Below are 23,689 nucleotides of genomic sequence, written 5' to 3' on the forward strand. Positions count from 1 at the left end.
TGCAGCAGGAGGCCATTCAGCCCTTCAATCCTGCACCGCCATTCAATATGATCATGGCTGATTGTGCCCTGTCAGTATCCCACTCCCACTTTCTCTCCATACCCCTGGCCCCTTTAGCCACAAACTGGCCCCAAACTGGTGGTAGAGAATTCCCCAGGTTCCCAACTCGGAGTGAAGAAGTTCGTCCTCATCTCAACCCCTTATTCTTAAACTGTGACCCCTAGTTCTGAACTTCACCAACATCTGGAACATTCTTCCCACATCCAGCCTATCCAGTCCCATCAGGATTTTATACGTTTCTGTGAGATCCCCTCTCATTCTCCTAAATTCCAGTGACTACAAGTCCAGTCGATCCAGTCTCTCTTCATATCTCAGTGCTGCCATTCCGGGAATCAGCCTGGTGAACCTTCGCTGGACTCCCTCAATAGCGAGAACATCCTTCCTCAGACTAGGAGACCAAGACTGCACACAATGCTCAAGGTGTGGCCTCACCAAGACCCTGTATAACTGCAGCAAGACACCCTTACTCCTGTACTCAAATCCTCTTGCTATGAAGGCCAGCTTGCCATTAGCTTTCCTCGCTGCCTGTTGTAAGGAGTCTCACACCCAGTGACTCCCCCCTGTTGGAGCAGAGAGAATGGGATAATGCTTTGAGCCTTGCTGCAAGGATGTGTGACCAGCAACAAGGATATTTCTCTCAGGCGCCCTCAGGAAGCCCAATAGCCTCGGATTCTCCAAGTCAATGACCACTCCCACTTGAACAGAGGAAGGAACCTGTACTTTTTTTAGCTCCTTTATCAGCCTCTTGGTATCCCGAAACATTTTACAACAAATAACATCCCAGCGTAGCCAGTGTTGTGATGTAGGAAATGGGGCAGCTAATATATCTGCAGCAAGATCCCACAAGCAGAAAGTGAGAATCTGTTTCAGTGATGTGGGTAGAGGGGAGAGTTCCTCTGCTCCCCCTGGGAAGAATGTCTAGGGAATTTTATGACCATTTGTGGGGGCAGATGAGGATCTCAGCTTAACGTCTCATCTAAAAAACAGCACCTCCAACAGTGCGGCACTCCCTCGGCACTGACCATCCGACAGTGCGGCGCTCCCTCAGCACTGACCCTCCGACGGTGCGGCGCTCCCTCAGCACTGACCCTCTGACGGTGCGGCGCTCCCTCAGCACTGACCCTCCGACGCTGCAGCAGTGCACTAACAGTGTCAGTCAAGCGTGGGAGCTGAACCCTGACTTTGAGACTTGTTAATTTATCATCTTTATTTTTCTCCATTGAGCTGCCTCTGTTTACCAGTTTGAGCCGGATCTTGTTTGGAGTTTTTTCTTTTGACAAAAAGTGAAAGTGTGATGCACCCACAAAGAAAACAAACCTCAACCGATGTTCTAGTTGCTGGTTCCCATATGGAAAGCTCAAGTGATTGGCTAGATTATCTGTGGTTTGTGATTGGAATCACGGTTACTAAAGGAGTTATCTGAAGCAATTGTAAATGAGGTTTCCTCATAAAACCTGGTATCCTATGCACATTGTCAGCTGGGGATTTGACCTACATGGAGAACCTTGTGAGTCAGTTGAACATTTGATTTGTGAACATTCAGCCCACTGAGTTCCACAGTGCAGTTTGTAACCTTAGCTGAGATATAGAGTTACATCTGGGCAGCCAGACATCAATAGGAACAGGAAGGTACTATACAGCCCCAGGAGCCTGTTCCATCAACCAATCAGGTTATGGCTGATCTGCACTCAATTCTAATTTTGGTTCCCTGATTGACAAAAACCCAGCAATTTTTTGGACATAGAAGTTTACAGCATAGAAACAGGCCCTTTCGGCCCAACTTGTCCATGCTGCCCAGTTTTTATCACTAAACTAATCCCAGTTGCCTGCATTTGACCCGTATCCCTCTATACCCATTTTACCCATGTAACTGTCTACATGCTTTTAAAAAGACAAAATTGTACCCGCTTCCACTACTACCTCTGGCAGCTTGTTCCAGACACTCACCACTCTGTGTGAAAACATTGCCCCTCTGGATTCTTTTGTACCTCTCCCCTCTCACCTTAAATCTATGCCTTCTAATTTTAGACTCCCCTACCTTTGGGAAAAGAAATGGACTATCTACCTGATCTGTGCCCCTCTCTATTTTATAGACCTCTATAAGATTACCACTAAGCCTCCTACACTCCAGGTAAAAAAGTCCCAGTCCATCCAGCCTCTCCTTATAACTCAAACCATCAAGTCCTGGTAGCATCCCAGTAAATCTCTTCTGCACTCTTTCTAGTTTAATAATATCCTTTCTACAATAGGGTGACCAGAACTGTACACAGTATTCCAAGTGTGGCCTTACCAATGTCTTGTACAACTTCAACAAGATGTCAAACTCCTATATTCAATGTTCTGACCAATTAAACCAAGCATGTCGAATGCCTTCTTCACCACTCTGTCCACCTGTGAGTCCACTTTCAAGGAACTATGAACCTGTCCCCCTAGATTTCTTTGTTTTATAATTTTCCCCAACGCCATATCATTAACTGAAAAGGTCCTGCCCTCATTCGATGTACCAAAATGCTTCACCTCGTATTTACCTAAATTAAACCCCATCTGCCATTCATTAGCCCACTGGCCCATTTGACCAAGATTCCATTGCAACCCTAGATAATCCTCTTCACTGTCCACTATGTCACCAATCTTTGTGTCATCTGCAAACTTACTAACCATGCTTCCTCAATTCTCATCCAAATCATTAATATAAATGACAAATAACTGGATCCAGCACCAATCCCTAAGGCACACCGCTGGTCACAGGTCTCCAGTTTGAAAAGCAACCCTCTACAGCCACCCACTGTCTTCTATCATCAAGGCAATTTTGTATCCATTTAGATATCTCACCCTGGATCCCGTGGAATTTAACTTTATGCAACAACCTATGATGCGGTACCTTGTCAAAGACCTTGCCAAAGTCCATGTAGACAATGTCAACTGCACTGCCCTCATCTACCTTCTTGGTTATCCCTTTAAAAAACTCAATCACGTTTGTGAGACATGATTTTCCACTCACAAAGCCATGCTGACTGTCTCTCATCAGTCCCTTCCTCTCTAAATGGCTGTAGATCCAATCTCTCAGAATACTCACTACAGACGTTAGGCTTACTGGACTTTAGGTCCCAAGCTTTTCTCTGCAGCCCTTTGTAAACAAAGGCGCAATATTTGCCTCCAATAATCTTACTGTTGAAATCTCCAATTGTTTCCTTAGCATTTTAATGGGCAGAGAATTCTGGTTTTGCACTATCTCTCTGAGTGAAGAACTCAATGATTTTGCTCATGCAAGCTGACTGTAAGTTTAAGATTATGCCTCCCCCACCCCTCCACCCTCCACCCCCACAACACATACACACACCATCAGAGGGAATACTTTCTCTGCATCTATCTACATATCTGTCTGTCTCAAAGGTGGATGGTGAAGTTTGAAGATGCAAAGATTGGTGGCAGGTGTGACACGTAGTGGTGTTTATGTCTCTTTCACAGTGTCTCTGATGCTGATGTTACAACATAGGGACAAAGAAACTCCATCACAACTCACCAACCTCGAGTGACACCCTGCTCAGCTTCCTCTAAGGTTTTATTTTAGCGTATGGAAATATTGTGGGCTTCTGTAATGAACTGTCCAGTTATCACTTATTTGTACTGCATTGAAGGTGGCCATTTGGCGCATTTTGATCTGAGCTGGCTCTTTGAAAGGAGTCTAGATGAATGAGAAGAAATCTAATTGAGGTACCTGAGATACTAAAGGAGATTGACAGGATGGACATAGAGCAGATATTTCCCCTTGTTGAACATTCTAGAATCAGAGGTCAAGTTTTAGGCTGAGGTGGCACAGTGGTTAGCACTGATGCCTCACAGCACCAGGGATCTGGGTTCAATTCCTGCTTTGGGTCACTGTCTGTGTGGAGTCTGCACCTCAGCTATGATTGTTCTGAATGGAGGAGCAGACTCAAAGGGCTGAATGGCCTACTCCTTGTTCCCATGATGTTGGGTTCTCTCTTGTCCTTTCCCCAGCTTTCTGTGAATATTTTCCTTTCCAGGTATTTATCCAATTCTCTTTTGAAAATTATTATGAATTTGCTTTCACCACCCTGAGTGGAAGATGGTGGTGTGATGGTAATGGTACTTGGTTAGTAATCCAGAGGCACAGCCCAGCAGTCTGGGGACATGGGTTCAAATCCCACCACATGGAATGAACATGAATACTCCCAGTATTGGTGACCATAAAAATATCATCAATTGTTATTCTTTAATATCCTTTACCTGGTCTTTTCAAAAATTCACTGATGGGATGCAGGTATCACTGGGAAGGTTAATATTTGTTGTCCATCTTTATTTACCTTGAACAGGGTGAATTACTCATACATTTCAGAGTCAACCATGTCACTGTGGGTCTGGGGTCACATGTAGGCCAGACCAGGTAAGGATGGCAGATTTCCTTCCCTAAAGGACATTAGTGAACAGATGGGTTTTTACAACAATTGACAATGGGTTCATGGGCATCAGGAGATCTTTAATAAACATTTTTTATTGAATTTAAATTCACCTCTTTACGGTGGTGGGATTTGAACCTGAGTTTCCAGATCATCACCCTGGATTACTAGTCCAGTGTCAATACCGTGGTGCTGCCACGCTCCGCCCCGCCCTGCCCCTGACCCCCCCCGGCCACCCCTCACCAATGTGACTCAAGATCCAAAGCATTGTAATTGACACTGGAAAAGCCTATCAAGCCACTCAATGCATTTAGTTCCTGCTGAATGGATGCTGGAAATCTTCATCCTCCATTGATGACACCTAGAATCTTCCCTCTCCGTGTCACTGCTGCAGGAGTGACTCTTGTGAACTCTGATGCACAGACTGAGTTTACATTGGAATTCGGTTTGTTGTGTCTCAGATGGAACGTAGACAGACTGAGGAACCACCGCAACCTCCATCAGCAGAATTAACTAAAGGAATGCACCTCTTGTTACTCACCTGGGAATTTAGAGCAGATATTTTGGAGAACTCCCACAAAAAAAATCATCCTCATAAAAATTCTTTCCCAATGTACCACAGATTAATGGATTGGAATCAGAACGATGAAGATTTGCTCTGATTAGGAAGAAGATTGTATGTTATTGAAGGTGATAAAACACCAGCTAATACACAGCTAATCAACTCAATCAGCTGGATCATCTAAGGGTTTGGGGGGGGGGGGGGTTGCTGCAGGAAGAGGGGGATGCTGGTGTCAGAGAGGAATTTATCAGATTTTATCTTCCATAATGATGCTTGTTTTTGCTGGTGGAGAGATGGTGGGAAGTTAAAGGAAAGGAACTTTCATTTAAAAAGTGTCTGTCACATCTTCGCGATGTCCTGAAACACTTTGCAGCCAATGATGTACCTTTGAACTGTAGTCATTGGTGTGGTATAGGAAATGGTGCACACAGCAAGATCCCACAAACAGCAATATGACAACACTCAACTAATCTTTTTTTTAAAGAGAGATTGATGGAGAGATAAGAATTTCCCAGGACAGTGGGGAGAACTCCCTCGCTCTGTTCTGTAACAGTGGTGTTGGGAGCTTTCACATCTGAGAGAGGAGGCAGCACCTCAGCTTAATATTTCCTTCAATCAATTCAACCTGACGTGAACACTTTCTATATTCAATCCATTTAATATTAATCATTAAAATATTTGTTTTAAATGCATTTGTTAAATAATTATTCTGCAAGAAGTCCAATTTTAGTCCAGGCAAATGAAAATCATTCTTCTTGTAACAAATTTTACATTTTACAAAAATTGGAGCATATGTTCAGAAGTCCCAGGAATATTCATTGTCTAATTTAGTTAAAAAAAATGTAAAATATACAAACAGCCTCTGACACGAAGAGTCATTAGCTCTGTGAAAGCACTGTCCTGCACTTTGTGTCAAGTGCATCTGAAACCAACGTAGTCAAGAAAATGTCCCCTTCTGGCTCAGTGTTAGAATTGGTAGAAGTGAAAGTTCAGCAACAATTGCCCTCTTCATCTGCTCATTGACAACAGGCCCATTAATAGGAAGGTGTGGAGAGACGTTCCTTATAAATCTCCAACGTCACAGCGCTGATCAAATTAGTTCTAAGAGAATAGTTAGGGGTCTCAGATCCAGCTCAAATCTAAAAACTATAGTTAAGAAAAAGCCATCCTCCTCAAATGGCGTCATCTCTTTCTTTGAATAAAGGAAGTATCTCCTAATTTCGAATATTTATGGCAGCATATTCTGTGTCTTCTTCATCAGGGACAGTGATTGATGGCTTCCTACTCAACTTGGACGTGTTCAGAGAAGCATAAATAATTGTATCGTTGGCAGGACAGGAATCAATTCCATCATTTGCAGGATTGTTACAGTTATTAACAGTTAATGAATTCAGATTTTTAGCGCCTTCAGAACATTCATTTGCGTTTTTATTGTTTGTAGATTTGCCGTTAGTTTGAGTCATTGCCTTAAAAATGAAAAAAAACCAATGAGATTTAATGCTGACAGACGTATATACATAACTAAATATTGCTATGCTTTGATATACAATAGATTGATTTACAAATAAACATGGAAACCAAACAGAAGTTTCAATGTTGGGGAAAGGAACTGTATTGTTGAATTTTACTCACTGCTCCAGAACTCCAGTTACAGCACCTTCCTGGGATAAAGTTTAAATTTCCTAGCCCAGAACCCAGCAGCACTGATGGTGCTCTCAATCAATCTCTGTGTTGCAACTCGATCCAAGCCTTTCAGATCCTGAGGGGATTTGACGGGGTGGATGTGGAGGGGATGGTTCCTCTTGTGGGAGAATCTGGAACTCGGGGTCACTGATTAAAAATAAGGGGTCACTCATTTAAAACAGAGATTAAGAGAATTATTTTTCATTCCGAGGGTTGAGAGTCTCTGGAACTCTCTCCCTCAAAAGGCAGTGGAAGCAGAGTCTTTTATTCTATTTATTCCTATTAAACAAATGTGGAAAATCAAGGCCCTGATTTTACCGGCACAGCTGCCCCCATATCGGTGCCGGGGGGGGGGGGGGGGTCACAGAACAGCATTCCCTATTGGCCTCGGGCACAATCTTATAAACCTCGGGTGACTGTGCCATCTATTGATGGTGGTGCCTATTACCGATATTAGCCAGACTTATTTATTTCACAACCAGTGTAACTGCTGCTTTTCGTGTGAATCTGTGACTGGTCCAGGTGTGTATTTTGTGAACTGATTCTGCATTGAGAGGCTGGGAGTTATGGAGAGCGAGGGTGAAGGCACAGAGACAGAGACTCGGACGTGGAACATGAAGCTACACCCCAACAGACAGGCATGGGTCCAACCCACTGAACTATGGGACATCCAGTCTAACCCCACTCTCCCCTTCACTCCCACACCTTTAATATCCCACCCAGTCTAATCCCACCCTCCCCCTCACTCCCCGCACCCTTTAATATCCCACCCAGTCTAAACCCACTCTCCCCCTCACTCCTCGCACCCTTTAATATCCCACCCAGTCTAATCCCACTCTCCCCGCACCCTTTAATATCCCACCCAACCTAATCCCACCCTCCCCCTCACCCCCCGCACCCTTTAATATCCCACCCAGTCTGATCCCACTCTCCCCCCTCACTCCCCGCACCCTTTAATATCCCACTCTCCCCCTCACCCCCCGCACCCTTTAATATCCCACCCAGTCTAATCCCACTCTCCCCCCTCACTCCCTGCACCCTTTAATATCCCACCCAGTCTGATCCCACTCTCCCCCTCACTCCCCACACCCTTTAATATCCCACCCAGTATAATCCCACTCTCCCCCCTCACTCCCCACACCCTTTAATATGCCACCCAGTCTAATCCCACTCTCCCCCTCAGTGCTCATTCACTGATGTGTAGAAATCTGTTTCATTCTGGTCTGTGACTCAGATTTCTATGTGCTGATCCCTGCGCATAAAGACGTTTTTGGGCAACATCCATCAATTCTATTTGTGATCATCATTAATTTGTGCCTTCATTTGCCGTAGAAATTGCCTATCATTATTTATCCATCCAACCTCTTGGCAATCAGGAAGATCTCTATCAGGTCAGTCTGTAAGTTTCATTCACCCAGTAAAAAAATGGACCTAAAATTCTCAATTCTGTCTGCCACAGTCACTGGGTGAATCAGGTGAAATAAAAGTTGTACCAAAACAACTAAACCTATAAGTAAGACTAAAGTAAGTATCTAAGTGGCTAAAGGTGACCTGTTAGATGTACTGTGCTGGATCTCCCTCAATTTTCTGCCTCTGACTTAGAGCGACGGAACTAGAAATAAATGTTATAATTATTATTTGTCTGAAATATAATTGTTCACAAGATAGTTAAGCAATAACGAATGTGGTTTTAGTTTGAGAGAGTCCTGTGTGCTCTCTGTTTTAGGATAAAAATCCTTCCATAATCTTCTCAATCTTTAACAGTCTCACACCTTCTCGATCACCATCACCCTAAACAAGAATATCCCTCACTGGGAGATCAATGGTACATGTATTGTTCCTCAAATGTAAGAGTCATTTTAAGATCAACTTAAAAGGATTAAACTAAATTTAAAACTATTAAAACTAGCAAAACTAGTTGTTGATAGACTTTCTCTTTACTTATTTTTACATACAATTTACAACACAGAAACTAACAATTCAAACCAATTATGTTTCTGCTTCACACAAACCCCCTGCCACCCTCTCTTCATCTCACACTGTCAGCATATCTTTCTATTCCTTTCCCCCTCGTACGTTTATCCAGCTTCCCCTTAAATGTCTCAATACTATTCAACTCGATCACTCCCCGTGGGAGCGAGTCCCACATTCTCCCCATTCCCCGTGGGAGCGAGTCCCACACTCTCCCCACTCCCCGTGGGAGCGAGTCCCACATTCTCTCTACTCCCTGTGGGAACAAATCCCACATTTTCCCCACTCCCTCTGGGAGTGAGTTCCACATTCTCCCCACTTTCTGGGTAAAGATATTTCTCCTGAATTCCCCATTGGATTTATGAGTGACTATCTTACATTTATGACCCTGAATTTTGGAGTCATTCATAAGTGGAGACATCTCCTGTAGATCTGTCATTCAGAGATCATTCCTAATTTAAAGACCTCAATCAGGTCATTCTTGGCCTTCCCGATTCCAGAGGAAGCCTGTCAACCTATTTTGGAGGAATACCGCATCTCAGAGAGTTATGGTGCAGAGATAGGGAGGGTGAGAGACTTGGGGAGGGTATGGAGGAGATCAAGCCGGTGTGGTACCGGGGATGATGGTCTTCAGTTAATGTCCAATGACCTGAGAGGCAGGGATTTTTCTCTTTAGAGCAGAGAAGGCTGAGGGGAGAATTGCTATTCTGAGGGTGCAGATTTAAGAAAATTGGCATGAAACGGCTACCAGAGAGGTAAGGAGAAACCTTTGATGCAGTGAGTTGTGGTGATCCACTACACTGTGCAATGGAAACAGATTCAGTAGTAGGTTTCAAAAGGGAATTAGATAAGTACTTGAAAAGGAAAATTTAGAGGGTTCCAGCATTGATTCACATTTATATAGTAACTCCTACAGAGTGAAATATTTCCACAGGAGTGTTCTTAGACATACGTTCACACTGAGGCATGTAAGGAAATATTAGGGCAGATCACCAAAATCTTGGACAACGAGATCGCTGTTAAGCAGCATCTTAAAGGAAGGAGAGTTAGGAGATGGAGAGGCCGAGGGAGGGAATTTCAAAACTCAGGGCCCAGGCAGCTGAAGGTCACCATTACTGGAGTGATTAAAATTGGGGTGAGTTAGAGGCTAGGACTGGAGGAACGCAGAGACCTCAGAGGGTTGTAGAGCTGTGGGCAAAGACCTAGATAGTGGGACTATTAGGATAGCTCCTTCTTAGAGCCAGGACAATCATAGAATCATAGAACCTTACAGTGCAGAAAGAGGCCCTTCGGCCCATCGAGTCTGCACCGAACACAATCCCACCCAGGCCCTACCCCCATATCCCTACATATTATACCCACTAATCCCTCTAACCTACGCATCCCTGGACACTAAGGGGCAATTTCTTAACATGGCCAATCAACCTAACCCGCACATCTTTGGACAAGGCACTATGGGCCGAATGGCCTTTTCCAGTGTTGTGTTCTTCTATAATTAAGGGTATGGGGCACAGCGGAGGAGGGAGAGAAACATTGCTTTGGTTTTCAGCTGGACATTAGTTCTAACATGAGTAAAATAATAAAAAATCCAGACTCACATGGCAGTCAAGCTTTCCACAGCTATCACTGCGTTGTCTCATCTCTCGAAATTCTAGAAAATGATGAATGAAGTGATTATGCATCAACGGCAGAAGTGTATTTGAAAATAAAATTCTGAAATAAAAATAGTGCTGATGTTTATTGGACAGGAATCTCACCATTCATGTTTCTGATGCAGAAATATGTGATTAGCACAAGAAATAGAACAGTGCCCAAAATCCCCACGACAACAATACAGTAAAAGATCCAAAGCGGGGTACCCAGAGCAGCTGTGTGCTTCATTGTGGAGTTTGAGTTCGTCTCTGTAAACACAAAACGCAGAGTTTATTGTTCATGAGCTGTGTACAATTTGAGCAAACAGTGCCCTCCCCTCAACAACCCCCCACCCCAGCACTCCCACAGCACCCCCCACCCCACTGTGCCCTCCCCTCAACCCCCCCCCCAGCACTCCCACAGCCCTCGCCCCTCCCCAGACACCCCTCCCGTCATCCTCCCCCTCCCCCCGGCACCCCTCTTCCAGCCACCCCTTTCTCTCCCCAAGCTCCCTCCGTCCCTCCCCTCCCCCCACCCAACCTTCTCCCCTCCCTTTCCCCAAATCTCCTCACCTCAGTCCCTCAGCCCATCCCCTCTTCACCCCATTTTAAAACATCACCACCAGGAACTATTGCCTTGCATTAGTTTGTTTATTTGCTCAATGTGAACATCGCTGGCTGGGCCAGCATTTATTGCCCATCCCTAGTTACCCTTGGAGGGCAGTTGAGAGTCAACCACATTGCTGTGGCCCTGGAGGCACACGTAGGCCAGACCGGGTAAGGATGGCAGATTTCCTTCCCTAAAGGATATTAATGACCCAGATGGGTTTTTCCCAATAATCGACTATAGTTTCATGGTCATCAGTAGATTCTTAATTCCAGGCTTTAGTTAATTGAATTTAATCTGTGGCGGGATTCGAACCCGAGTTCCCAGAGTATTAGCTGTATTAATAGTCGAGCGATAATACCACCAGGCCATCCCCTCCCCTTCCACAACATCAAAACATTTCAAAGTGCTTTGCAGCCAATGAACTGGCTTTAAAATGAAATTACTGTTGTGATCTTGGTAATGCTGCAGTCAGTATATGCACAGCAAGATCCCACCAACAGCAATGTGATAATGACTGGATCATTGGGTTTTTTGGTTGTGGTTGAGGGTAGAATATTGGCCAAGAAGCCAGGGAGCACTGCTCTGCTGTCCCTCGAAACAGCGGAGCTGGGGTTGATTCCTGCCCACCCAATGTTACCCACAGTGTACATCACTAATAACAGCGAGAGAAATGAAGAAAATGCAGGAGAGAAGTCAGGGCTGGAGAGAAGTGATGTATCATACAATCCCTACAGTGCAGAAGGCGGTCATTTGGCAGATTGAGACTGCACTGACCCCCCCAGGCCCTATTCACACAAACCCACACATTTACCCTGCTAACACCCCCCCTCCCCGACACTAAGGGGCAATTTAGCATGGCCCATCAACCCAACCTGCACATGTTTAGAGTGTGGGAGGAAAGCAATCATCCAGAGGAAACCCACGTAGACATGGGGAGAACATGCAGACTCCACGCAGACAGTGGCCCAAGCCGGGAATCAAACCCGGGTCCCTGGTGCTGTGAGGCAGCAGTGCTAACCACCGTACCATTAAACTATCCAAAGAATATAAGGATGTAAGAATAAATGATGGGGAATGCTGTACGATGGATCAGCCTTGATGTGAGACTTTGTGCATCAGGAACTGGAATTAATTAATTGGAGCTGAAGGTTTTGGTGTTCCTGATCAGTGATCCATCAGCACATCCTCCAAGATTAATGAATATACCCTTGGAGTGAGGAGGTCAGAATGGAAACAGTTACTCCAGAGGAGATCATATCAAACTCCATATAAACTGCAGCAAGACTTCCATCCTCCTGAATCCCGGCTCCCTCGGCATTGGGGAGGAATTCAGCCATTTCTGCAGATTATTGTCCAGTTGCTCAGCAACAGAGCAGCCAGCCAATAACAACAGGGGCTGTGTCTCGTGTTGGTGAGGCCACTGATTGAAATGAGACTCATTGTAAATCAACTGAGTTTCACCCCGGTGAGGATCCTGAAGCAATGGACAACGAGAAGGTGTTGCTAACGAGTAAACAATTCATTTGTTTTTATTGTAAACTCACTGGGAGGGTGTCACCTCGAGAAAAGACAAGTTGGAACTGTCCCAAGCTGGAGCTAAAAAAAAAAGCAGCTATGGACTCACCAGTGAAATTGTTCCCATCAATGTGTTTTATCGATTCTAGAGAGACAAATAAACATAGATTCAAAAAAGATCAAATGGGGAAGATGTAAAGTGTGACATTTTATCTCCCAGCTCCATCTGGAGTTAATTAGAAGTAAAACAGGAATTAAGGGTGTAAAGATGTAAATAAATAGGAAAGGAAGATTCTGAGGTACCGTTAGTATCTCATCCACACCTTTAAACATCCATTCCCTCCACCACTATCCCTATCTACAAGATGCACTGCAGCAGCTCACCAATGTTCCTCCGACAGCATCTTTCAAACCCGTGACCTCTACCACGTAGAAGGACAAAGGCAGCAGATACCTGGGAACACCACCACCCAGAGATTCCCCTCCAAGCAACTCACCATCCTGACTTGGAAATATAGCAGCCATTTCTTCAATATCATTGGATCAAAATCCTGAAACTCCCTCCCTAACAGCACTGTACACCACTGCAGCGGCTCAAGAAGGCAGCTCATCACCACCTTCTCAAGGGGCAATTAGGGATGGGCAATAAACGCTGGCCTTGCTGAAAGGCCCATATCCTGATTGAAAATCAGGATCTCACCTCTGCACCAGAAGATATTCCTGAACTAAAGAACATGGATATGGACTTGGAATATTCACATTGCCAGGCAAGGTCCAAATTTGAGATCCGCTGATGAAAAATCTGGATGGTCAAGAATCTGAATTAATCTGGACCTGTGCACATAGTTGCTTTAACATTGTTGTAGATGCATCTGGTTATCTTGTGAGTAACACTCATTATGATATCACCCAGCTCAGTGTCATATGGAGATTCCATTCTGATGTAACAATAAAGGGATTGGATGGAGGGAGCGCCGCACTGTCAGGGGGTCGGTGCTGAGGGAGCGCCGCACTGTCAGGGGGTCGGTGCTGAGGGAGCGCCGCACTGTCAGGGGGTCGGTGCTGAGGGAGCGCCGCACTGTCAGATTGGGTGTAAAGGATCCTATGGATATTTTTTGTAAGAAAATTAGGTGAGTTCAGTCCTGTCCAATTTTCATCTGTCAGCCAACCTCATCATAAATCGATATTTGATTATCAGATTATTGTTTTGGGGATATTTCTTTGCACAAAGACAGGCTGAAGAGAATAAAGTCACTGCAAAAGCTGAAGGAGAAACAAACGATCTTAAAGAAGCTTCTGAGTTTGGAGTAATTATCTACAACTCCTTTCATTCTGGCAAATTCTATAATGTTCAGATTGAATTTGAGAACATTAGCTAATAGTTACATCAAAAGATGGCACACTCAATAGCTACAATAACTTGCATTGATATATCGCCTTTTCCACACAAACATCCTGAGAGGAATGTAAATGAGACACTGAATGCATCAGGTGAAAGCTTTGTAACTGAGGTCATTTCTAGGGAGCGTCTCAAAGGCTGAGCAGGAACGTAGAGCGGTGCGGGGGGGTTAGAGAGGGAACACCAATAGCGGATTGATATAAATTGAGGGTGTGCAAGAATCCAGATTTGGAGGAATGTGGAAATTTGGGATCACTGTAGGACTGGGGGAGACAATAGAGATGGAAGCAGGGGCAAGGGGTGTTTGTGGTGGGGAGTGAGAACATGGAGACAGTTGGATTAAGAATGAAAGAATTTTAAAATCAAGGCATTGTTGGACTGGGAATCAATGTAGGTCAACGAGAGACGAGGCTGATGGATGAACAGGGTGGGTGAGCTAGGGTACAGGATGCAGAGTTTAAGGTGTCCACAGGTTGAAAGGTGAAGTTTTAAAGTTTAATTATTAGTGTCATAAATAGGTTGCATTAACACTGCAATAAAGTTACTGTGAAAATCTCCCAGTTGCCACACTCTGGCACTTCTTTGGTTACACTGAGGGAGAATTTAACATGGCCATGCATCTAACCAGCATGTTTCTGGAGTGTGGGAGGAAACCGGAGCACCCGGAGAAAACCCATGCAGACATGGGGAGAACATGCTGACTCCACACAGATAGTGATCCAAGCCAGGAATCAAACCCAGGTCCCTGGCGCAGTGAGGCAGCAGTGCTAACCACTGTGTCAGATAAGCCAAGAGTGCATTGGAAGTATTCAAGCCTGGAGGTAATAAAGGCACAGAGGAGGGTTTCAGAGGCAGATGAGTTAAGGCAGGAGTAGAGATTGAGGAAGCTATGAAGAGGTAGAGGATGTTACGTGGGAGTAGGGGCTGTTAAGCGGAGATAGGATATACTTTGCACAGATAGGGGATATTTTGCAGGTGATCTTATGGATCTGTGTGGAGTTTGCACATTCTCCTCGTGTCTGCGTGGGTTTCCTCCAGCTGCTCCAGTTTCCTCCCACAGTTAAAGATGTGTGGGTTAGGTTAATTGGCCATTCTAAATTGCCCCTTAGTGTTCTGAGATGTGTGGATTAGCGGGTAAATATGTCGCAATGTGGGGATAGCGCCTGGATGGGATTGTGGTCAGTGCAGACTCGATGGGCTGAATGGCCTCTTTCTGTACTGTAGGGTATAGATGATTTCGATGGAAATGATAGAGGAGAGGACCTCTGCTCAGTATCAAATGGGACGACAACATTTCCAACAGTTCATTTCAGTCACAGAGATTCCCTGGTAACAATCAAGGAACAGGTCATGAAATTAAATTTCTTTTCTTACCGAACACATTCAGAACGATGGTGTGTCCCATTGCTCTTACACTCCCTTGATTGGCCTGACATTGGTAGACGCCACTGTCCGTCAGGTTAATAGAAGAAATTGTGTAAACTAGAAGAGTTCTTTGTTCTGTGCTATTGCCAGTAGGAGTGATTTTGATTTTCTTTGCCTCCTGTAGTGACTCACAGCTGTTTGAATGGCGTTTACACCAGGTAATCTCAGGTTGTTCTGGTCCACAATATAGTATCGTGCAATTCAACGTCAGACTGTCACCAATCGAATAATTTAGCACCGCTCTGGGATATCCCACCATCAATGGACAGGAAGAACTGCCTGTGAAAGAAACAATCAGATGAATTTTGAATGTTATCTGGATTTATTAACCGTTTTGCTGCTGTTTCCAGTATGGAATGTAGGAAAAATTTACTCATTAAAAACCAGGAGCATTGGGCTCAGTTCCCTGATATTGATGGCAGCTGCAGAGAACATCTTTATCTTCCAGCCCCTCACTAACTACCCCATTGCTGGGGAAATAACACCGACAATAGAGTAAGGGGTCTTATTACACCAGGTTAAATTCCAACAGGTTTATTTGGAATCATGAGCTTTTGGAGCACTGCTCCTTCATCAGGTGAGTGGAGGTTAGTTCACAGCATATATAGACTAAGACATAATTGCAAGATAATTACAGATTGGAATGTGAAGAATGTTGGAATAGAGTCTTTACAGGTACCAAGTCTTTATGGCTACAGACAGTACGAGTGGAGCGTCTATGCTATGATAACGGATGAATGTACACCACGTGACAATCACTAGGCAGGAGTACTCTCTTCCTGTTGGGGAACACTTCAGCGGTCACAGGCATTCGGCCTCTGATCTTCGGGTAAACGTTGTCCAAGGCGCCTTCACGACACACAACAGTGCAGAGTCGCTGAGCAGAGACTGATAGCCAAGTTCCACACACATGAGGACGGCCCCAACCGGGATCTTGGGTTCATGTCGCACTATCTGTAACCCCCATGACTTGCCTGGGCTTGCAAAATCTCACTAACTGTCCTGTCTGGAGACAATACACATCTCTTTAACCTGTGCTTAACCCTCTCTTCACTCACTGGGATTGGATACTGGGCGATGCCCTGTGATTGGATACTGGACAGTATCTTTGCTAAGTAGTTTGAAAGGGAAGTGTTGGAACACAGAAAGCATGTTTGCCCTCAGTGCTGTGATCACAGCTTTTGACCCTGCTTCCTAGTATTGCAGAGACTCACAGATTACAGAAGGTGGTTATTCGGCCCATTGTTCCTGTGTTGGCTCTTAGAACAAGTTCTCCCACTCCTTCCTCACAATCCTGTAGTTCTGCTTCTATTTTAAATCTCAGTTTGGATGTTACTGTGGAATCTGTTCATTATGGTGCACATTCACAGATCCAATCCTCCTTATCACCCCCTCTGGCCGTCTCGACATTTATATTAAATCTCTGTTCATCTGATTATTGACCCTCTGGCTACTTGGCAAGTTTCTCATAATCTTTTAATGACTTCACACACCTCCAATAAATCTTCCCTTAACCTTCTCTGCTCTAAATGTGGCACAGTGGTTAGCACTGCTGCCTCACAGCGCCAGGGACCCGGGGTTCAGTTCCGGCCTCGGGTCACTGTCTGTGTGGAGTCTGCACACTCTCCCTGTGTCTGCGTGGGTTTCCTCCGGGTGCTCCGGTTTCCTCCCACACTCTGAAGGACGTGCTGGTTAGGGTGGATTGGACATGGTAAATTGCCTCTTGGTGTCACTTGCCTCTTAGGGCATTAGCAGGGTAAATACATGGGGATAGGACCTGGATGGGATTGTTGTCAGTGCAGGCTCGATGGGGATTGCACTGTGGGGATTGTATGCCAGATTCTCCAGCCTCCCAATATTAACTGAAGACCCCCATTCCTGGCACCATTCTGGGTTAATCTCCTCTGAAGCCTCTCTAAAACCTTACAGAATTAAAGTCTGCATCATTGGTTTTTTTGTGGTTAGCAACATCTGCACAGAAATCCACCGCAAACAAATCTCTTTCCCTTATTGCAAAGCACTTACAATGACCAACTTTTCTTCTCAATAATTTCATGTCTCCCGCTCTCCGCTGAGTAAAAGCCTGCTATATTTTACACATTCAATAATTTGTGTATTTTATTCTTCTTGCTGGAGACATTGGAACTGGGCTTCATCTCTATCTATGTTTTAGACAAGGTTCAAATATTTTTGCTCTTAAGTTTACAGAGCGAAGGCTTGTTTCAGTTGTCAACGTATGGATGAACCATGACCTGGTTAAGTGGGAGAACAGGCTCGAGGGGCCGAGTGGCCTCCTGCTGCCTCTATTGTCCCGAGGTGGTCAGATCTCTTCTTGTTGATCAGTGGTCTCATCAAGCAGATAAACTAAAGATGGGATTGGCCGATATAAAATGATGAAAACCGCTCAAAGAGTTTAGGTTACCAAAGATGGACAGTGCTGTGGGTGAGGGGGAGGGGAGGGGAGGGGGGTCAGTGCTGTGGGTGAGGGGGAGGGGGGTCAGTGCTGTGGGTGAGGGGGAGGGGAGGGGGGGGTCAGTGCTGTGGATGGGGGGGGGTGGATCAATGCTGTGGGTGGGGGGGAGGGGAGGGGGGGGTCAGTGCTGTGGGTGAGGGGGAGGGGGGTCAGTGCTGTGGATGGGGGGGGAGGGGAGGGGGGGTCAGTGCTGTGGATGGGGGGGGAGGGGAGGGGGGGTCAGTGCTGTGGATGGGGGGTGGTCAGTGCTGTGGGTGAGGGGGAGGGGAGGGGGGGTCAGTGCTGTGGATGGGCAATATGGAGGGCATTAGTTATGAGGCGAGGTTGGAGAAACTTGGTTTGTTCTCACTGGAACAACGAAGGTTGAAGGGAGACCTGATAGAAGATTACGAGAGGCATGGACAGAGTGGATAATTAGAAGCTTTTCCCCACGGTGGAAGAATCAATTACTCGGGGGGCATAATTTTAAAGATGCGAGGGTCAAGGTTTAAAGACGATGTACGAGGCAAGTTTTTTTTTTACACAGACGGTGGTGGGTGCCTGGAACTCGCTGCCGGGGGAGGTGGTGGAAGCTGATAAGATAGCGAGCTTTAAAAGGGGCATCCGGACAAGTACGTGAATAGGATGGGAATAGAGGGATACGGTTCCCGGAAGGGTAGGGAGTTTTAGCTCAGGTCGGGCAGCACGGTCAGTGCAGGATTGGAGGGGCCGAAGGGCCTGTTCCTGTGCTGGAATTTTCTTTGTTTTTTGTCCTATATGGTCTTTCCTCCTGCGTTCTGATTCGCTGCCGCTGTGTGTGCTAAGAATTAGTGTTTGGTTAATCTGACTGAAGTGTTTATAGTTTTCAGAAGTGTGATGGAGAAATACTAGAAGGAGGAACACTTTGCAAGGCTGTGAGGAAAGTGCAGGCGAACGGCACTAATTGGAGAGCACTTTCAAAGAGATAGTCCCAGCACAATGGGCTGAATGGACTCCTGTGCTGTGAGATCCTATACCCGTAATGCTGAATGCAGAGTTTGGATTCAAAAGTTTCTGGTTGGGATTTTACAGCCTCGCTCATCATAAAGCTATAAAATCCTGCCCGAGGTTACCGGACTTTTCCGTGGTCTGCCCCTCGCTTGTTCCTGGACTCTGCACTGTACAGGGCAGCACAGTGGCACAGTGGTTAGCACTGCTGCCTCACAGAGCCAGGGACCTAGGTTCGATTCTCGGCTTGGGTCACTGCCTGTGCGGAGTCTGCATGTTCTCCCTGTGTCTGTGTGGGTTTCCCCGGGTGCTCCAGTTTCCTCCCATAGCCCAAAGATGTGCAGGTTAGGTGATTGGCCATGATAAATTGGCCCTAGTGGCACAGTGGTTAGCACTGCTGCCTCACAGCACCACGGACCTGGGTTCGATTCCCAGCTTGGGCTGCTGAGTGTGTAGAGTTTGCACATTCTCCCTGTGTTTGTGTGGGTTTTCCTCTGGGTGCTCCGGTTTCCTCCCACTCTCCAAAAGACGTGCTGGTTAGGGTGCATTGGCCATGCTAAATTCTCCCTCAGTGTACCCGAACAGGCACTGGAGTGTGGTGACTCGGGGATTTTCACAGTAATTTCATTGCAATGTTAATGTAAGCCTTACTTGTGACACTAATAAATCAACTTTACACAATGTCTAAACTGAAGTTGTGCAATTTTAAAACAAATATGGTTCCTTTTCTTTGCAGAACAGATCCGGGAAATAATCACATGAGAAATTGTTTTCTTCTTGTTTTGTCTTCCAAGCTTCAAACTGAGTGCACGACCTGTGAGATGCATTTTCCAAATGTACAAGTAGAAAATTGTGCCCTTTAAAGTTGTCTTTTTTGTTACTGAATTTGAACAGGATGTGGGAAGGTGATGCTATGAAACCACTCCGAAACAATGTCCTCCCAACAGAGGTTTCACCGCCTCAGTTCTCCGCTTTCTCTCCCTCCCATTTACTGTTTCCATTCTGCAGCCCATAAACTCCCACCCTCGTTACAACTGTAGCTCTGTCATTGTTCTGCAAGCTTTTCACGGTCTTGGTAAACTCTCTGCCTTTTATCTTTTGGATGCATTCAGGCAAAAGAAAATGGATTTACCAAAGCAAAAAAGGTCATAAAACAAGCACAAAATGGAGAGTGTGGGGGTTCACCTTGTGTTTGCCAGAAGCCCCGAGTGTGAGACGGAGAGGCATAGCTCCCTTCCAAACCTCAATTTTAATCGCCACCAATGATGGATGTGCTTCAGTTGCCTGGACCTTAAATTCTGAAATTTCAACTTTAAAACCCCTCAACGCTCTCCTCCTTTAGGACACTCCTAACAATCGACTTCTTTGATCAAGGTTTTAGGCACCTGTCTCCTTCTGTGGCTCAGTACCAAGTTTCGTTTGATAATAACTCTTGTGGCGCGTTCTCTGGCCTTTGCTAAAGTAAAAGGTGCTATATAAATGCAAATTGTTGTTGCCAACGCCCCAAATTGCACTATTTCTGTCCCATTACCAGATGCCACACTTGGGCTGACAACATAAACACATCAGAAGGTGATGTGGATTGAGAAAGTAGGAGTTCAATCAGAGATTGTGGTGACATTACAGCGAGACTCATCGTTCAGAATCAGGAAATATATTAGGACAGCGAGAGGTTTTTTTCCAATCAAGATGTCAGCCGTGGCTCACTCTCTGTGTCTCAGGCACACCCAACTATTAGTCAGAAGATTCAGTGTTATAATCACCAGTCGCTGGACAAGAGGGTGTAACCATGAAATTGGAGTCAAGAGGTGATGCCGGGGAAAACCTCCTCACACAAAAGGGGAAATGGAACTCTCCGTCTCCAAAAAAACTGCTGAGGATGGAGGTCAACTGACAATGTCAGTACTGAGATGGATTGATCTTAATTGGGTGAGTGAATTAAAGCAGGTAGATGGAGTTAAAATACAGATCCGCCGCATTGTAATTAAATGGCAGAACAGGCATGATGGGCTGAGGGACCTCCTCCTGTTTCTAATGTTACCATTGTGTATTGGGTGTTTAATCCTTATTCACTTTTGTATCTCACCAGCGAACAACCTGAAGATTCTCCTATCCTGTACATTGCCAGAAATGTCCAGGTGACTAAAAGCTCCCCACAGTATCTTTTGAACATAAAGGTGTAACGTGCCTTCACCGAACTGGACACTGATCAAGACTCTCGAGGGACTTTCACAGACAAAAGCTTCTTTTAAAAAAAGAAAGTTCAGCTTCTGACTTACAAAACAGTGTTGGTGATATTCCCTTTTATTTATTATTCATTTGTGGGACACGGGTGTTGCTGGCTGGCCAGCATTTATTGCCCATTGATTAGAGGGTAGTTGAGAGTCACCCACATTGATGTTGCCCTTGAATCACATGTAGGCCAGACCGGGTAAGGACGGCAGATTTCCCTAAAAGGACATTAGTGAACTAGATGGGTTTTTCTGACAATCGACAATGGTTTCATGGTCATCAGTAGATTCTTAATTCCAGATATTTTTTATTGAATTCAAATTCCACCGTCAGCTGTGGCGGGATTCGAACCCGGGTCCCCAGAACATTAGCTAAATTTCTGGGTTAATAGTCTAGCGATAATACCACAAAGCCATCATCTCCCTCCTTCCCATTGCTCAATGACTTCCACTGAAATAGTTTTGTTGATTATTTAACTCAAATAAAGAGAAAACAAAAGAGAAATAAAGTGAAAAGAGATATGGGTGTTTCAGGGAATGTAACCAAGCAACCAGATGGTTACTGGAGAGGGAACGCCCAAACTGGGAAAGTATCCTTCAAATTGATGAGTTAAGCTGATTTTCCTTCCTAGGAGCGGAGAGAGAGAGAGAATGGTGACCAGTTTTGAATTTCTAAATGTCCTTTCCTGAATGTCCTGGAGTACTTTCAACCAATGAAGATATTGTGTCACTTTGACAATGCGGAACGAATGCCTGAATCTGAATCGAGATCTCGCAAACAGCAACTATAAACTGAAGCAGCGGATGGTGGATATAAATAAAAATCCTTCTTTTCTAGTCTTCTGTCAAGGTGCCCTTGCATTTTCACAGCACGTTAAAACCATGATCAGTACCTGAGTGGGTAGTTGCCAGGGATAACGTACTATAAATACTGGCTCATTGATCTCTACGTCCTCATCGAGTTATGGGCTGCACGCACACCATCCTTTGATGACTGGAGCAGTCTAACTTGAGGGCATTTGTAGAGGAGTTTGTAAATGAGATTACGGGCAGAATTTTCCCATCCTGTCCGCCATGGGAATCGTAGTGGGCTGGACACAGAATATGCAAAAGGTGCGCTGAACTCGGGCAGGATTTTCTGGACTTGGGGCAAGCCTGGCTGGGAAAATCCTGCCCTAAGCCTCTGTCACCGGTGGGGGGGCGGGGGGGGGGCGCTACCAAGAGATTGGTAGCAACATCCTGCAACACCACTGTCTCATAACCAGCCTCCCTCTCCAATTACAGAGAGCAATTCTCACATTGTTTCCATGGTAACGAGGCCCCTTTGAAGGGACAATCCTTTGCGGGCCATGCGATCAGGCCAGACCCAATGGAGTGGCTGTGTGAGAAGCGGGGCCAATCAGGAGTGAGGGCGCTCCTGATTCTGGGATGGAAAGCATCTCCAGCTGGAGTCACGGAGGTGAAGAGAGTGGATCCGTACGAGTGTTTGTCAGACCTTCATCCTGTATATATATTTATATTGGTTAATAAACTCTTTGTTGCTGAGCCAGATTGCATTGCCTCCAGTTATTACAATTCCTTACTGAACTTACTATTGGATCAGATCCACCAACTCTTTGTCTGTGGTTAGACACACCTTGCAGCTCCTCCACAAAGGCTGCCAAGCTCACAAAGCAAGGTGTAGCTGAAGCACAACTCAAGCGCGAGCTGCACAAGTCCAGAGCCACCAGCGCAACAACTACAGCGTCTACGCAAGTCTGTCCCATATGTGCCAGGACATTCCGTGCCCGAATTGGCCCTGATCAGTCACCTTCGGACACACCACAACCAGCCTCACAATGACTAACAGTGTCGAGGTCCTCATCGATAACGATAACAACAACAGTTCCTCTTCCAATGGGGAATAGAGAAAATGATCCACACAAGTCAAGAGTTGAAATGTACAGACTTCTCTATTTTGAGAGATTGGATATATTTAGGTTTGATGTCACCCTCGAGGGTCACATGTGTTTCTGGAGTTTTCATCAGATGATTTCCTCCTGACACACTCTGCCCAATGCTCTACCGATGCCCGGCCAACACTTCCATTCTTGTGGTGGCCACGCCAACTTGAAACTTGCTATCAAAAATCATCCAGTTACCCAGAGCAAACCTTCTCATCTTCAATATTTTACAAAGAATAAACAAAAATGGTCATAATAGAAAAGAAAACTTTTTTTTCCCACATGTCTCTGATATTTCCCCCCAGTTTTTGCCCAGAGCAGCATTCTGGAGATTAATCTTCAACTTGTGGCAAGCCTGGTTAAAGCTGAAGAGCTGGCAAGATTACTTTGGGTGTTTTTAATCTTTGCTATCAGAGCTGGTGTCCATTCTCTGAATGAATACATATTATTTTGAGTACTGCTGAAAAAGACACACATTGTTAAAACTTTTCATGTTGCACTCATCAGGACAATTCACAAGGTAAAGGGGACAACAATTTATACTTCATGAAATTGAGAGACGAAGGATGAGGGGTGACCTGATAGAGGTGTATAAGGTGTTGAGAGGTATTGATCGAGTGGACAGTCAGAGGCTTTTTCCCAGGGCTGAAATGGTTGCCACAAAAGGACACAGGTTTGAGGTGCTGGGGAGTAGGTACAGAGGAGATGTCAGGGGTAAGTTTTTCACTCAGAGTGGTGGGTATGTGGAATGGGCTGCCAGCAATAGTGGAGGAGGCGGATTCAATAGGGTCTTTCCAGAGAC

At 45.3% G+C, this 23,689-nt stretch overlaps 1 protein-coding gene across 1 annotated transcript in view; it reads right to left on the reverse strand.

The window, feature by feature from the left end:
- Positions 1-5,737: 5,737 nt before the first annotated feature.
- The window catches only part of LOC145349331 (B- and T-lymphocyte attenuator-like), a 41,051-nt gene continuing 23,099 nt past the window's right edge, over positions 5,738-23,689 (reverse strand). The window contains exons 2-6 of the mRNA XM_080197831.1: positions 15,224-15,553; positions 12,560-12,595; positions 10,452-10,595; positions 10,293-10,345; positions 5,738-6,506 (exon numbers count right to left, since the gene is read on the reverse strand). Of these exons, the coding sequence (XP_080053957.1) occupies positions 6,255-6,506; positions 10,293-10,345; positions 10,452-10,595; positions 12,560-12,595; positions 15,224-15,553 (815 nt within the window). The 3' untranslated portion in view covers positions 5,738-6,254. The remainder of the gene's footprint in view (positions 6,507-10,292; positions 10,346-10,451; positions 10,596-12,559; positions 12,596-15,223; positions 15,554-23,689) is intronic.

The sequence above is a fragment of the Carcharhinus amblyrhynchos genome, chromosome 10 (assembly GCF_965287045.1).
Source record: "Carcharhinus amblyrhynchos chromosome 10, sCarAmb.v2.hapA, whole genome shotgun sequence".
In the NCBI taxonomy this organism is placed as follows: Eukaryota; Metazoa; Chordata; class Chondrichthyes; order Carcharhiniformes; family Carcharhinidae; genus Carcharhinus; species Carcharhinus amblyrhynchos.